We start from the raw sequence: 17,340 nt of genomic DNA, 5'->3' as shown, positions 1-17,340 counted from the left end.
TGGTTCTCTCGAACTATGAGGGGAAAGTTGGAACTACACTAAGGGTGATACAAATTGACCTCATTGTCGGCACAATAACAAGGCCGACAATGTTCATGGTAATAACATCAAAAGGCAACTATAATTTGTTGCTAGGAAGGGAATGTATTCATGGCATAGGTGCAATCCCTTCTTCGATGCACCAGAGAGTCACCATCTGGCGAAGCGATGGAATTGTAGAAAGTATAGAAGCAGACCAACGCTATTTTATGCCTGAGGTTAATCATGTGAACAACAGCAACTTTGACAGAACCTGGCCCACATAGCGCCTTGCAGTCCAGCAGGTTTCGACCTTTCACCTGTGGAAAACACATTTTGCTCACTCTATCTGCACCCTACTTATAGGTTTCAGTGGGATAGTGAAGTAGTTGGCGAAGAGGACTTCTTCTATGGAGCTATTGAAGGTATCCAACCCATGGGTTGGGGAAGTGAATTCGGTAATGATGTCTGATCTGCAGACATTAAAAAGGATTTCGGCTCATGTAGCCAAAACTAAATTGAAAGCGGCCTTAGAGGTCGAAGTTAAATACATGGTTGCCGAAGCCAAAAAGACAGAAATGCACTTGGATGGTCCTGGTAAGGACTTCGATCCAGAACCACCTGACAATGTTCCAGACGAAGTGCAAGGCCAGAGGCTCGACGCCATCTATGATGACGAGCCTTTAGGTTTCGAAAAAGATCCGCTGGCAAGTAACACGAAGATGCTAGCGCGGGATCCCTTGGAAGAAATCGACTTGGGGGAAGGGGGAATCAAAAGGCCCACGTATCTAAGTGCCAACATCAGCCCAGAACTCAAGATCGAAGTGATTCAGCTGCTGAAGGATTATAAAGACTTCTTCGCATGGGATTACAATGAGATGCCTGGTTTGAGCAGAGATCTGGTCAAACTGAAGTTGCCAATAAAGCCTGGGAGGAATCCTATCAAGCAAACCCCAAGGTGATTTGCACCCGAAGTTCTGTCGAAGATCAAAGAGGAGGTCGAAAGGCTTCTTAGATGCAATTCCATTCGCACCACCAAGTATGTCAAATGGATTGCTAATATAGTACCGGTTATTAAAAAGAACGATACTCTGAGGGTTTGCATTGACTTCAGAGATTTGAATGTTGCAACCCCAAAAGATGAGTATCCAATGCTTGTGGCAGAAATGCAAGTAGATTCTTCCAAGGGACATGATTATCTTAGTATGCTCGATGGATATTCCGGATATAATCAGATTTTCATTGCTGACGAAGATGTGCCAAAAATGGCATTTCGATGCCCCAGAGCATTAGGCACCTACGGATGGGTAGTAATGTCTTTTGGCCTAAAAAACGTTGGGGCAACTTATCAACGGGCAATGAATTCCATTTTTCATAATTTTATCGAAACGTTTATGCAAATCTGCATAGATGATATTATAGTTAAGTCCGTTTCAGTAAAGAATCATATAGACCATCTTCGACAATCATTCGGCAGAATGAGGAAATATGGTCTAAAAATGAATCCTCTAAAGTGCTCTTTCTGTGTGCAGGTATGGGATTTCTTAGGCTTCGTGGTCCATAAGAAAGGGATCGAAATTAATCAAAACAAGACCAAGGCCATTATGGAGGCGAAAGCTCCATCAACAAAGAAGGAATTACGGTCGTTGCTAGGCAAGATCAACTTCTTAAGTGGCAAGACTCAAGCCTTCTCACCTCTACTTTGACTCAAGCAGGAAAGCTTTGAATGGGGGCAAGTACAACAAGAGGCTTTCAACAAGATCAAATACTACCTTGTGCATCCTCCGATTCTGTCACATCCTTGTAGGAATAGAAGTATGAGATTATACATAGACGCACCTGATGTAACTTTAGGGAGCATGTTGGCTCAAGAGGATGATAATGGCGTCGAAAGGACCATTTATTACCTTAGTAGAGTTCTAAATGATGCAGAAACCATATATAGTATAGTCGAAAAATGATGCATATGTCTATATTTCTCTTGTACAAAACTAAAGCATTATATAAAGCCAATTGATGTGTATGTTTCGTCTCATTTAGACGTTATTAAGTATATGTTATCTAAACCTATCTTACATAGTCGAATTGGTAAATGGGCTTTGTCTTTGACCGAGTATTCTTTAACTTATAGGCCTTTAAAGGTTGTTAAGGGACAAGTGGTAGCAGACTTTATAGTCGACCACTCCATAGTACAAAACTCCTTAAACTATCTGGAGTTGGAGCCTTGGAAATTGTACTTCGATGATTCTACTCATAAAGATGGAACAGGCGTGGGGATACTAATTATTTCTCCTAGAAAAAATCCAATAAAATTCAAGTATAAGCTCAAAGGACTTTGTTCGAACAATGAGGCTGAGTATGAGACTCTGATAGCCATCCTTGAGATCTTGTTGGAATTGGGGGCAACTCGAGTCGAAATAATGGGAGACTCGGAATTAGTAATAAGACAAATCATAAAGGAATACATATGTGTTAAAGAAAAACTGATTATGTACTTTGTGATAGCTAGTAGACTCTTACGTAAGTTTGAGGTGGTAAGCATTTGACATATACCTCGACTTCAGAATCAAGAGGCCAATGACTTAGCTCAGATTGCCTCTGGATATAAAATTTTGAAAGAGAAGTTACAAGATGTAATTGAAGTTAGAGGAAGAGTAGTGTCGACTAGACTCTCCCCATCATATTTGGAGGAAACAAAGCTAGGATATGTTGACGAAGAGAGTTTCGAGATTCTTGCAATAGATTGTTTGGCGAACGAAGATTGGAGAAATCCAATAATAAAATATTTAGAAAATCTAACAGCATCTACTGGACAAAAAGTTAGGTATCGAGCTTTAAGTTATGTTCTTATGGGAAACGAATTGTTCAAAAAGACACCTCAAGGAGTCTTACTCAAATGCCTTAGCAAAATTGAGGCATGCATAGCCCTCTCTAGTGTCCATGGTGGGGGATATGGGGCACATCAAGTGGATCATAAGATGAAATGGCTATTATTTCGACAAGGGATGTATTGGCCTACCATGCTTAAGTATTGTATGGAATTCTCTAAAGGGTGTCAAGAGTGCCAAGTGCATGCAGGCATACAACATGTCCCGACAAGTGAACTCCACTCCATTGTGAAACCTTGGCCTTTTAAAGGTTGGGCGTTGGACCTAGTTGGAGAAATTTGACCAGCGCCATCTAAAAGTCAAAGATACATTTTAGTGGATATAGATTATTTCACCAAGTGGATTCAAGCTATACATTTGACGAATGTCGACCAAGAGACGGTGATCGAATTAATTTAGAAGCATATTATCTATAGGTTTGGAATCCCAGAAACTATTACAACGGATCAAGGATCAGTTTTTACTGGTCGAAAAGTCCAAGAGTTTGCTAAAGAAATGAGGTTCAAATTATTAACGTTTACACCTATTACGCTCAGGCTAATGGCCAGGTCGAAGCAACAAATAAGGTGGTAATTGGGCTAATTAAAAAGCATGTGTGGGAAAAGCCAAGAAATTAGCATAAGACATTATACTAGATTTTATGGGCATGTCGAACATCCCCTAAAGAGGCTACAAATACTACGTCTTTCCGATTTACATATAGTCACGATGCTATTTTACCAATCAAAATCTATTTACAGTCAACAAGAATTCAGAGGCACCATGAAAATTCTATCTGAGTCTTATTGGAACATGATGTTAGATGAATTAGTTGATTTGGAAGAAGAAATATTAAGTTCCTTAGAATTATTAAAAAGGAAGAAAAAAAGAGAGTATAAAAGTCTTATAACAAAATGGTCAAAGTTAAAATTATTTACGACTGGAGATTTAGTGTGGAAAGTGATTTTACCCATGGATCGGAAAGATAGAGCATTTGGAATATGATCCCCTAAATGGGAAGGCCCTTTTCAAGTTACTCAAGTTTTTTTCAAACGGTGCATACGAGATCGAAGAGTTAGTTGGAGATCGAAGACTTTTGAAAATAAATGGGAAGTATTTAAAAGAATATAAGTCTGCACTTCAAGAGGTAAAAATAGAAAAAGAATAATTTATGTGAAAGAGTCACAACCATAATGGTAAAACCAATGTCGAATAGATTACCAAAATGGCTAAGTCATTACATAAAGAGCCACCAAGGGCTTTAAAAAATCATCACAAGAGAATTAAACAAAAACAATCACTTCAAGTAAATTCAACCCATCTAAAAGGGGAGAGATTCTTTCATTTTCTGGTACTTCGATCTTTGAAGTTGTAAGCGACGTTCCGTACCAGATTTGTAAGCACTGAGAGTGTCAATCTCCTCCCCCCATTTTAGGGCCTTTTCCACATGTTGTAGGCCAGTTTGCACTTCTTTTGCATACACATCTTCGTCCAACTTTAGGAGTTCCTTTTTGCACTCATTAGCCTTGACAATCTTGGTTTGTAATTCTTTGATTCGTTGCTCCCAAGCTCTTATATTCTTGTCACAGGCTTCAATTTCCTTCTTATTCTTCTCAGAAGTTTTTTCCAACTCAACACTTTTGGCAATGGATTCAGAGGCTACTTCCCATTCTGCTGTCTGAGTCTCTCATTTGCTCTGAATTTTGTTAGAAGCTTCCCTTATTTGACCAAGGTCAGCAACAACATAATCGACCAGTAGCCCTAAATCCATGACCAAATCTGCAATTTCTGAGGAGGCATGCACAAGATTGATTTGTTTTAAAAGATATTTGATCCCGAAGGAAGCAAAGGTGTCATTCTCTAAAAGTTGGATTAAGTCAACCTCGAAGGCTTTCTCCATAAGTTTATGGAGCACTTCGCTCTTAGATTGGCTTGTGGGTGGACCTCCTGACATTGTCGAAGTGCTGGGACTTTTCTCTGATGAGCTACTTCTGGCACTGATGATGGCCTTCATATATTCCAAGGGATTGCTTCGTTTAAGCGCTTCTAACTCCGCAGGAGATAAGGAAATGGCAGTGTCTTTCGAAGGTTTTGAGACTTTACTAGAAGTATCATCTTTTGGTTGCTCTTGGGTTGCTCCAGTGTCTGTTGATCCTCTTGGACAGTCCTTTCTTCATCACCAGCATCGTTTCTATCTTCATCCCCATCTTTAAGGGGTTCTTCATCGAAGCTAAACATAGATTGATCAACACCTTCTTCGTTATCAGGATCATCCACGTCTTGGTTGGTTTCGGGTGAACCGTCTTCATATTCGTCTTCAGGAATCTCCCTAGGGTCTCTCATTTCTGCATCTTTTTCCACTGGGGCATCTTCGACATGCTCATCCTCAGGTTCAGAGCCACTAGCGTGGGAATGTTGGGTGATGATGTTTGGTGGGGAGTTTTCCTGTCTTTCTGCAGCATGAGTGTTTACTTCGCCCCTAGACCCTTTGTCGGATGTAACGACGACCGATGTAACAGTTGGATGTTGAGGACTTCCTGCAACAGCCTAAAATTAAGACAAAGATTGGGTAAGTCGAAGGCAAAAGGAGAATGTAATCAAAAGTAAAGGTGATATGTTACACCTTAGGATCTTTAGCCCCAGGATTGGAGTAATCACTTCCCATTTGTTCTAGTGTCCTCTTCGACTTAGGCTCAGATTTAGCCTCGAGTATTTTTTGGGCAGGAGGTCTTGTCGATGCATTGGTTTTTGTTTTTGGATGAACGGGAGCGCCTTGAAGCTTTAGTTGTTTCTTTCTATTTTGTTTGATGGATTTAGAGGCATGGGAAGATAATTCTCCATCATCATATTCAAGGGTTTCGACCTCAATTTCTTTTTGCTTTCTTTTCTTGGGGGTTAGTGGTGGCTTTTGGCTGGCCTAAAGGAAAAAAGGGTGTAAGTATTTAGCAACAAGAAAATGATTCATAAGTCAAAGGTGTTAATATATGGGATGCACATACCTTTGTTGTTGTTGCTTTGCTGGTGTCTTCCTCTATTGCTTTGGTGGATCTTTTTATTATGGGGGCAGTTTTCTTGGGTGGAACTCTTACAGCTGAAAAAAGAATCAAATTATTGCAAAATGAAGAAGTGAGAAGGACCAAGAGAATGAGTGAGTCGAAAAACCTCTCATTCCACGCCTTCATAGATTTCAGATTCTATATAAATGTCTTTTATGCCAATATGAAGGTGTCATTTGAAACTGTCCAAGTTGTGCTTAGTCGAAACCACCCGGTTAGCTTTTTTCTGAGACTCTTGTCGAAGAATTTTTATAAACTCCCTACAGACGAACCAGTCTGGAAATGGAGGGCTAAAAGCCACCCCAAATTCAGAACTTGGCAGTCGAGGGAATTTAGGAGGATACATATTGAAAGCAGTTCGATATCGTTGCTCAGGTTTAACGTACGAGGGTAATTTTAAAAATTGCATTTTTTTTGTAAATTTCTTCTTTAGAGTGATTGTTGCGTCGCGGACGGTTCGACTAAGATCATCAGGTCTATAGGCAGTTTCAAAGTACTTTTGGAATGCTTGGATTTATTTGATGTGAGTGGAAATACCTTTTTTAACTTTATCCTGCACATAAGCAAAAGCTTTGGTAAGCTGATGATGAAACGCAGGAACATTAAAAAAATTTGTTTCATAGTAATCATGCCACCACTAGTCAGATTCGTGGGTGCAGAGAAAGTAAGGTTTAAAGGCGAATGGACTAAGTTTCGTTTGCCCAACATATCTGGCTATTTGCCTTCTGCTGGTAGCCTTTGTGTGGATGGTGTTGTAAAGAAAAAGAGAATTGTTTCTTGCATAGAGGGGTTTTAGGAAGATCTGAATAAGACCAAATTATCGTGTGACAAGATTTGGTTGGTATGCTATCAAGGTAACATGACTTTTTCATTGATTGAGTCTCAGGGAGAATACCCTAGGAGTAAGGAATGCTTCCCAGATAGCAACCAATTCAGCTTCTTTATCCTTCGATGGGAAGAGGAATTTCCTTGTAAGCCATTCTAGGCCATATGTCCTAAAGGCAAAGGGGGTCATGGCTGGAGTGAAGTTGTAGCGCTTAGCGAACATCATCACATAATTAGTGAAGCTTTTCTGAAGGTTTCGACCTTCATCGCTTGGAGTTAGCATTGCTAAGCGCGTTCCTTCGACTCTCCTATTCTTCACTACTGCAGCATCCGCATCAATAGGGTTGTGAGTTGTAAGTCATGCCTCGAAGTTGGCATTCAACCATAACTGCAGTAACCAGAAAGGGCCAGAGAGTAGTAAGTTTTCTTTGTTCGAATATTTTTTAGGGTAGTAACTCCTTTGCCCAAAGATTCATAGAGATTGGCTAAGATCATCTTGTTGAGGCATAATTGTATCCAACATGAAGTTGATTTGCCAATGTGAGGAATTTCTTGGCTACTTGGAGAGACTTCGAACAAAAAACACAGTGAGACATCCACAGAGCAAGAAAAGAAATATGCTTAGTGTCGGAAACTTCATCAATATCTTTATCATGGTAATAAGCAATATGCATGGTGAAGGCACCCCTAGAAGTGTCGAAGCCAATGGTGTCTTTGGATAAGAAGTCTGGATCATAGGTTTCACCCATAGGATTAAGCCCTGTGATGGCAGAGATATCGAAGAGTGTGGGCGTCTTCATGCCACAGGGTAGGTGAGAGGTGTGGTGAGTACTATCCCAAAAGTACAAAGAAAAAACTAGCATAGTCTGGAAATAACCAGGTCCTATTTTCGACAATTGTATCAAATCGAAAATGGCCATTTATTTCCATACTTGGGATTTCTTTTTCTCAAATTTTTACCAACCTAAGTAATTGGAAGGATCTCGTAAGGGACAAGATCGAAATACCTTGAAACCGTTGTTCATGTAGGTTAAGTCGATGGGTTCATCTGTCGAAAGGTTACCCTGATTATCTGGATTAGGATTTTCCTCAGTGTGGGTTTCCTCATTGACCTTGGGTTTTTTGACGTAAGCTATAGGTTTATGCCTATGGTAAGTTGGAAAAAATTCTTTAAGCCTATCAAGGTCAACATTTGGGTTGGATAAAGGTCCTAACATTGCATGCGTTTTACCAGAAATAGAAATAAGAATTAGTACCTGTGATTGAAAAATCATCCTTTGTTCTTCAGTCAATGATTCTGGAATATACTATTGGTTACCCATGGCATTTGGGCCCAAAATCCTGTCAGAGAGGGGAAGACCCTGAGATTTTCTGGAATCTTTGGTGTTTTTGGTGGAATCTTTGGTTATTTTTGTATATGATGCCATTGTCGAAAGCAAAAATGAACTGGGTTATTTTGGGTTTGAGGAAGATGAAGAGTAGAGGAAATAAGCTATTTGAGGAAGATCATACGGTGAAAAGTTGAGAGAAAATTAAGAGTGTTGAATGTGCCTATTTATAAGCTATGGAAGTGGAAGCGGTTTTATTAGGCATTAAATGAGAAAAAAGAAAGTGGTCACGTGCCAATGTAAATGGATATGATAAGTGGTAGCAGTTAAAGGCTAGGCACGATTTCCTAAGGACTAGGAAATATGATGATTACCTAAACATCCTCACGTGGGTTCTAAAGAGACGTTTTGCTAAAGCGGTCATCATGAATGTGACATCATAGCAGAAGAATAAGTTTTGTGATGTCAAATTAGATTGTCAAAGGCAAAAAATACCTTTTTCTTTAGTGTATCGAAAAAGGCATTGTTTGGGGGGCAATTTGTTACGTGGGAATTTCAACATCAGGTTGGAAGTGATAAACTAAGGAAAGAGAGTTCTCTTTGTAGTTATCTGGGATTTCGACACAAAGCATTATTGACAAGGGGAGGTGTAGAAGTCTGCCTTCTGTAAGGGAAGACATGTGAAACTTAGGAATAATCCCAAGTTCAAAATATCACTTCGACATAATTTCAATTCGACATATATTTGAATTTGAATGACAGAAGAGCAACCGTATTTCATTCTTATCCGAATTTGATGGAAAAGACGCGTGGAATGTTTTCCTGAAACGCAGACATGCCGAGTGTAACGTGTCAGTGCCTAGGAGAAGATTTGTTGGAGACAGTTATTTCAATTTAGTATAAATAGGTGTCCTAATGTTAGGATTAGGGTGTTCAAATTGTTGTACAATCAATCATTATTACTCAATGTATCCAGTGTGTAGAGAAAAGAGTACAATTGAGCATGTACGTTTGAAAACACCACTATATTTATATCAATCAAAGTTCATTTACATCTTTCATTTCAGCAATTATTCTTTATTACCAGTCATTTATCAAGCATTGTTTTACACGTTACTTGTATTTCTAACATTTGTCTTCTTAAGAACACTTTAAGTAAAAATTCTTTCTTCAAGGATACTGTCGAAGTTCCATCTTCTATATACGATTTTTTAGAATAATAGCACATGTCCTAGGATCAATCTGATTGATCCTGTGAGTAACCAAAGCTTATATAATTTGGAAGGTCAACGGTTATTTGCCAATTTTTACGGTGAAAACATACCAGATTAGACGCGGCAATTTTTTTGTCATAATGTGTTGTGCAATAGTCCTCAATGAAGCGTTCAACATTTCAATTAATAAAGAAGTGTTCAGGGTGAAAATTATAGAAGATTCTTAGGGGCCTATGAATATCATTTTAATTAAGAAAATGGAGGGATTGGATAGAAATATGGGATCTAAGTCCAAGTCACATGATAGTTCCGACGATGAAAAAATGCAAAAAAGGGATTTGGAATGGAGGAAAAAAATGAAAATGATGTTTCTAGTGCAGAAAGTTATTTTGTCGCCTGTAGTGACAACATAGCTGATTTCAATAAAGTATAAGCATGAAAAGTGAGGAAGGAAACAATTACTAGAGGAAATAGAGTGGACAATGATGATCTAGCAGTTAGGAGGCGGTTGGAAAAAGATAAGTCGAAATCGGTCAAACCAAAAAGCAAGGAAAGGCAAAAAGGAAGGTAGAGTTATGATGAATCTAGGAATATGGGGAAAATGTAATAAAGGAAGTCAACTATGGAGGAATCTGAATATATTGAGGAAGACTTAAGTGAAAAAAATAGATCCAAAAAGAGAAAAGGCCAGGGTTAGAAACCACACATAGCCCATAAAGATAATTATTTGGTCTAGAAAAGCAAAAGGGCGAAAATGTCATTAATTGTGAAAAAAGGAAGCTTAAGACCAAACTAGGCCCAATTAACTCAAAACCAAATAAGGAAAAAAAGGTAGAAGTCAGGAGTGACAAAAACATTTTTCAAAATCTCAAAATCATTCTTCTGGGTGTTATTTCCAAAAAAACCTAACCCTAAGATGATGAAATCACCAACAAAAAATTTAGAATCGCAACCAACGTTGTTAATAGATATGTAAGAGAAGTACTCGGGGGATCCATTTTATGTTGTGATCCAACAATCGATTCTCATGTGAGGTAAGGAAACATGCAATTTTGGACAAACTTAAAACAAGATGTGGTCGGGATAGTGTTGAAACCAATCAAGTTAATAGGTGTCCAGAGTAGCGAGAGTAACAAAGTATACGAGGAGGTGATTAGATTGATGGAGCAAAGAGACAATGAATGGAAAAAACTAAGGACGTGAAGCTTAAGAAGATTCAATGGTAATCGTTTCATATAATATTAAAGGGTGTGGGAATCCACTAAAATGAAGAAGGATTCAACAGATTCTGAAGAAAGGCAAAAAGGCAACAAATTCTGAAGAAAATACAATGGTGAATGAGAAATTGGCTCAAGATTTATGGGGAAACAAGGAGGTCCAGCGGAAAACAAAAGGCAAATATGGTTAATTAGGCGGCATGGTCATTATATGGAGGTCAGGACTCATCTCTCCAATCTTCAGCTTTTCTGGTGAAGGTTTTGTGGGCGTATGTGCGAAGAGGATGGATATGGTATATTATTTTGTAAATATATAATCATCTTGTAATATATTTAAGAAAAGAAAAATTTGGGGGGATTTACTTGAGAAAAAACAAACTAGACCATGGGGAGCGGTGTGTAGGGGGCGACTTTAACTCCATTAGGCATTATGGGGAAAGGTCTAGTAGGAGTAGCGGTGGGCTTAGAAGTGAATTAGAAGAATTTAATGATTAAATTGAACTACTTGAACTAGGGGAGGTCCGAGTTATAGGAAATAAATTTACATGGAGAAATGTAAAGGGTAATGCATTGAGTAGATTAGACACATTAGTCGTGTCAATAAGTTTAATTGTGTTGGTGTAAGCCCTAGAGGCCAATACTTTTGGTACTTGTATCGAATTATTTAATAATAATAAAAGACTTTTTCTTTATTATGTTTGTTTAATAAAGTCCCTAGAATAGCTAGTCCGTTTAATGTATCAAGTGTGACTTAATCATGAGATCACATTAAACATAAGGACATTATTCTTAAAGTATCCGTAGACGAGCTTTATTGTGAAGTGGGATAACATTAAAGCATTAAGACTATTATGTACATAGACTGATGATCACATCTCATGGATCATGGATAAGGAGTTATCAAGTCTTAAGCATATGTATGAATATTAAGAGTAATATTTGAACTGGATTGACCCACTATGAGAATACTATATAGAATGTTATGCAAAGTGTCATAAGTTATTCTCATTGTGATAATGGTGTATACCCCCCTTCGACCTGAAACCACTATGGACCCTAGATGTAGAGTCGAGTGCCTTAGTGTTGATCAAACATTCTCCGTAACTGGATGACCATAAAGACAGTTGATGGGTACTCCACAAAGCATGCTGAGGGACATGAGTGACCTAGAAGGAATTGCCCATCCTGCGTAACAGGATAAATGTATATGGGCCCAATATTGAATTGGACAAGGATGACACGGTCTATGCCTTGTGTTCAATATAGACATAAGGGAAAAAGGGTATTTGTACACATAAGTATTATCACAAAAGGATTTGTCAGATCACATGACATTTTCGTGTCTTGGGTAGCAGTGATGTGTTGCTAGATACCGCTCACTGTTTATTATGTTAAATACGTGATTTAATATAATTGCTAATGCCGCGAAAACCTACAGAGTCACACACAAAAGGACGGATTGATGAGAGATAGAGTAACTAAGGAACACCGTAAGGTACCGTGTACTTAAGTGAATTGTAGAACATCGTAAGGTACGGTGTACTTAAGTATAATACGAAATATGGTAAGGTACCACGTGCTTAAGTGATTTTGGCATATTATAAGATATGGACCACATACACTTAAGTGGGTTTTTTAGCTTGCAGCCCACACAAGTGGTTCTATAAATAGAACCCTTATGCAGAAGCATTTGTGCAGTTGTAATTCGTTTCTCTCTTTCTCTCACTCAAAGCCTTCATTCGTAGCAGCTAGCACTGAGATTGAAGGAATCCGTTCATGTGGACTGAATAGAGGCGTTGTCACCATTCAATGTTCGTGATTGCTCCATAGATCTGCATCAAAGGTTTCAATCGCCACAAGAGGTAATGATTCTATCACTGATCATGCCCATTCGTAAGGATCACTAAAGGAGAAAAATTTAAATTCCGCTACATTTTGGATCGCTCTTCTCCTTTAGTGGTATCAGAGAAACTTACGAAACCATGCATCTGATAGCTGTTTATTTTTTGTATTTTCTGTATTAATACGATTAAAAGACAGAATGAATCAAAGAATAAATAAGTAATTAAATTTGGCATCATGTGTGTATGATTTGGATGATTGATGTTGACTATGCTTCGGAATCCGACTTTAGTATGGTGAAGCCGCGACACATCGATCGTCCATAGGTTACACAATTGAGATCGATCAAGTTATATATATGATATAAGTATTCCTGATGCAAAATACGGTATATATGATATACTATTTCTATTTCGTTCATTCAAACATTTAATGGTTGTTTTCCTTTGAGCGATCAATGGTCATTAACTTCTTGATCCGACATTAGTATGGTGAAGCAATGACACGTTGATCAATCATACTGAATTAACAATCGAGGTGTGTTTGACGGTCTAAAATTGGTGCATTAGGGTTCATGACGGCACAAGGATTGTGATGTCAAAGAGTTATGCGATTAGGGTTGTGACTGCGCAACAGTTGTGCTTTAAAGTATCAAGTGTTGACGTGAAAAACGACGTCGACTTCAAATTAAATGTTCATTAAAATTTTGCGTCGGGACACTTCCCCCTTGACCACCGTTCGCTGACAGGGAAGCGGAACCCCCGTCCGCTGACCGGTCAGCGGAACCCCCGACTAACTCTGCGTAGTGTGGTCGGCCGCCGAAATTTAATTTGGTTTTAATAAATTAATTAAATTTAAAGTAATAATAATAATGTGTTTATTATTATTGTCTTGTGGTGATCGGTTATTGCTTTAGTTTTCCTTTATTTTGTTTTGGGATTTTAAAATACGACCTGCATGTCGTGCCTCTCTTTTAATCTCTTAATGTAACTTCTTTTCTCATCTCACTCCCTCGTATGTAAAACGAGTTTCTTTTATGTAATATAATGTTATGAAGAAAGAGAAGAATACAATATCAAAGGAGGACAACCTTGAAGATCTTGCTTGGAGAAGCTTAGATCGTTATTAGGTTAGCTTAGGTTCTCTCATTGGCTTGGGAGAACAATTGCGCCAGGGGCCATAATTGTTTCATTATGTATGTTGATGCATGTGAATGTATGTTGATGCATGTGAGATACGATTTATATGATAAATAAGCCGGTGAGATCAGAATAATTGCAAATTCCCTCAAATTAAATATTAAGTTTATGCTTTCCAAGTTTTAGCACTCATCCAGACTAGTATCGAATAATGTAGGTTTCTCCTACGCGAGGTGCATATTCTATATTAGTAAGGTGCGATGGGATAATTGTAATATCCAATTGCTAAAACAATGGGTCAAACTTAACTAAACAAATTATAATAAGATTATATATGTTTAGAAGCAAGAGTTGGAAATGATCCATGTGATGGATTGGAATAAGGAGTTATTCACCCAACTAAAATATTTGAGAGTTGTATTAGATACAATTGGAAGGGGTTCCTACATAAATAACCTAGTTTTGTGTAATCCGCCTACGCGGACTTAAAACAAAGTGAAATGTGGATCTCGACCCACTAGAAAATCTTCCAACGGGATTTTCCAAATCAAATGTTGAGGGTCATTTGTTTTGAGTAAAATAGTGGGAGCATATTTAATTAAAGGCCTAATTAAATATGTTATTGATACTTATATTTTCATTATTTTCATGTAGATTACCATGACAACAAACACCTCTAACAACATTTTTTGCGATCAATCCTTGACAAGGAAAAATTGTCTGGGACAAATTTTCTGGATTGGCACCGAAATCTGAGGATTGTTCTTAAACATGATAGAAAGTTGTATGTCTTGGAGAAACCTATTCCTGAAGAGGAACCTCCTAGTTCTGCACCTAAGGCAGAAAGAGATGCTTATAAGAAGCATATCGATGATGCCAATGAAACTGCTTGCCTCATGCTAGCTACCATGAACTCAGAGTTGCAAAAACAACATGAGAACATGGCAGTGTTCGATATGATCGAACACCTGAAGATGCTCTATCAAGAGCAAGCAAGGCATGAAAGGTTTGAAGTTTCAACATCCCTTTTTCAAGGCAAGTTAGCTGAGGGAGCCCCTGTAGGTCCCCATGTGCTTAAGATGATTGGGTATATGGAGAACCTTGAGAGGTTGGGTTTTCCCCTCGGAAAGGAACTTGCGACTGATTTGATCTTGCAATCGTTGCCAGATAGATTCAGTTAATTTGTCCTTAATTTCAATATGAATGCTATGGACAAATTTGTTCCTGAACTGCTAGCCATGTTAAGAACTGCTGAGCAGAATCTGAAGTCAAAAGGGAAGTCCATTCTGATTATCGGAAATGGAAAGAGACAGAACAAAAGACCCACCAAGTAGGGTGATAAAGGGAAAGGCAAGGAATTTGCCAAACCAAAACCCATTGTTGCTGCTTTGAAGCCTAGTGGAGGCATAGCAAAGGAAGGAACCTACTTCCATTGCGGTAAGACCGAACACTGGAAGAGAAACTGCCCAAAGTACCTAGAAGATAAGAAGAATGGAGTAGAGACTTTAACTTCAGGTATTTTTGTTATTGAAATTAGTTTATCTACTTTTGCATCATGGGTATTAGATACTGGATGCGGTTCTCACATTTGTACCAATGTCCAGGGGCTAAAAAGGAGTAGAGATTTGGCAAAAGGTGAAGTTGACCTACGAGTTGGCAAAGGAGAAAAGGTTGTTGATTTAGCCGTAGGAACTTATGTATTGACTTTACCTAGTGGTTTAATAATTCAGTTAGAGAACTGTTATTATGTACCTGCAATTAGCATGAATATTATTTTCGTTTCTTGTTTAGACAAGTTTGATTTTTCATTTATAATAAAGAACAATTGTTGCTCCATTTATTTGAATGATATATTATATGCTACTGCACAAATGAACAATAGACTATATGTCATTAATCTTGAAATGCCAATTTATAACATTAATACTAAAAGGATAAAACCTAATTAGTTAAATCCAACTTACCTTTGGCATTGTCGATTAGGCCACATAAATGAGAAACGCATTTCCAAACTCCATAAAGATAGACTCTTGGACTCTTTTGATTATGAATCATATGAGACATGCAGATCTTGTTTAATTGGAAAGATGATAAAGTCTCTATTCATAGGAAAAGGTGAAAGAGCTAATGATCTTTTGGCCCTCATACATACTTATGTATGTGGACCATTGAACATACCAGTCATATGAGGTTTTCAGTACTTCATCACATTTACTGATGATTTCAGTAGATATGGTTATGTGTATTTAATGAAACACAAATCAGAGTCCTTTGAAAAGTTCAAGGAATTCAAGAATGAAGTACAAAACCAAATAGGTAAGAATATTAAAAATCTTTGATCAGATCGAGGTGGTGAGTGTTTAAGCCTAGAGTTTGATGACCATCTGAAAGAGTGTGGGATCCTATCCCAACTTACTCCTCCTGGAACACCTCAATGGAACGGTGTATCTGAGAGAAGAAACCGAACCTTGTTAGACATGGTCCGATCCATGATGAGTCACGCCGATTTTCCAAACTCCTTTTGGGGACATGCACTATTGACAGCAGCTTACACACTTAACCGTGTTCCATCCAAAAAGGTTGAGAAGACACCATATGAGATATGGAGTGGTAAGAAACCACATATGTCTTACATGAAGATTTGGGGTTGCGAAGTTTATGTGAAACGACAAATTTCAACTAAGCTTGAGCCCAAATATGACAAATGCTTATATATGGGGTATCCTAAAGAAACAAGAGGGTATTACTTCTACAATCCTTCTGAGGGTAAAGTGTTTGTCGCTCGAACTAGAGTTTTCCTAGAAAAGGATTTTATTTCCAAAGGAATCGGTGGACGGAAAGTAGAGCTTGAAGAAATTCAAGAATCACAAAGCATTGATACACCTATGGAGGAATTAGAGCAGGTAACATAAGTAGTTGTGGAAGAGCAACCTGCTCAAGTAGAACAAGACCAGCATAGGTCAAGCAGGATACGCCACCTACCTGAGAGATATGGATATCTCATAACTGATCAAGGTGATGTATTACTCATGGATCAAGATGAGCTTGTGTCCTACCAAGAGGCCATAATTGGTCCCGAGTCTGAGAAGTGGCTAGAAGCCATGAAATCTGAAATGGATTCCATGTACACAAACTAAGTTTGGACCTTGGTAGAGCCTCCTGTAGGAGTTAACCCTAAAGGATGCAAGTGGGTCTTCAAAAAGAAGACTGGCATGGATGGTAAAGTACATACCTATAAGGCAAGACTGGTTGCAAAAGGATATACACAAATTAATAGGGTTGACTATGATGAAACCTTTTCACCAGTTGCAATGCTTAAATCTGTTCGAATTTTACTTGCTATCGCTGCATATCATGATTATGAAATATGGCAGATGGATGTCAAAACTGCTTTCGTTAATGGGAATCTTCTTGAGGATGTGTACATGACACACCCTGAAGGATTTGACATACCAGAAGAAGCCCAAAAGATATGTAAGTTACAAAGATCAATCTATGGATTGAAGCAAGCTTCCAGAAACTGGAATCTTCGTTTTGATGAAACAATAAAACAATACGGATTCATCAAGAATGAAGATGAACCTTGTGTCTACAAGAAGGTTAGTGGGAGCATGATCGTCTTCCTGGTATTATATGTATATGACATATTACTCATTGGAAACGATGTCCCTACCCTACAACAATTAAAGTCTTGGTTGGGGAAATGCTTTTCTATGAAGAACCTGGGTGAAGCAACCTATATATTAGGAATCAGGATCTATAGAGATGGATCACAAAAACTGTTTGGCCTAAGTCAGAGTACATACATAGACAAAGTGTTGAGACGCTTTAATA

General features: G+C 38.2%; 1 protein-coding gene across 1 annotated transcript; it reads left to right on the top strand.

The window, feature by feature from the left end:
- The first annotated feature begins 482 nt into the window (after window positions 1-482).
- LOC127095338 (uncharacterized) lies at window positions 483-3,188 on the top strand. Its single transcript, XM_051034044.1, has 5 exons — window positions 483-976; window positions 1,133-1,325; window positions 1,551-1,660; window positions 2,099-2,538; window positions 2,638-3,188. The coding sequence occupies exons 1-5, from the start codon at window positions 483-485 to the stop codon at window positions 3,186-3,188; spliced, it is 1,788 nt and encodes a 595-aa protein (XP_050890001.1).
- Window positions 3,189-17,340: the final 14,152 nt, after the last annotated feature.

Source organism: Lathyrus oleraceus, chromosome 6 (genome assembly GCF_024323335.1).
Source record: "Lathyrus oleraceus cultivar Zhongwan6 chromosome 6, CAAS_Psat_ZW6_1.0, whole genome shotgun sequence".
Lineage (NCBI taxonomy): Eukaryota > Viridiplantae > Streptophyta > Magnoliopsida > Fabales > Fabaceae > Lathyrus > Lathyrus oleraceus.
The sequence above is the reverse complement of the archived record's forward strand: the minus strand, read 5'-3'. Positions and strand labels throughout refer to the sequence as shown.

Coding starts and splice junctions, on each gene's coding strand:
- LOC127095338 (XM_051034044.1), top strand. CDS start 483: ATGTCTGATCTGCAGACATTAAAAAGGATTTCGGCTCATGTAGCCAAA. Junction 1,326..1,550: donor CATTAGGCACCTACGGATGG/GTAGTAATGTCT, acceptor TTCTGTGTGCAG/GTATGGGATTTCTTAGGCTT. Junction 1,661..2,098: donor TCAACAAAGAAGGAATTACG/GTCGTTGCTAGG, acceptor TATCTTACATAG/TCGAATTGGTAAATGGGCTT.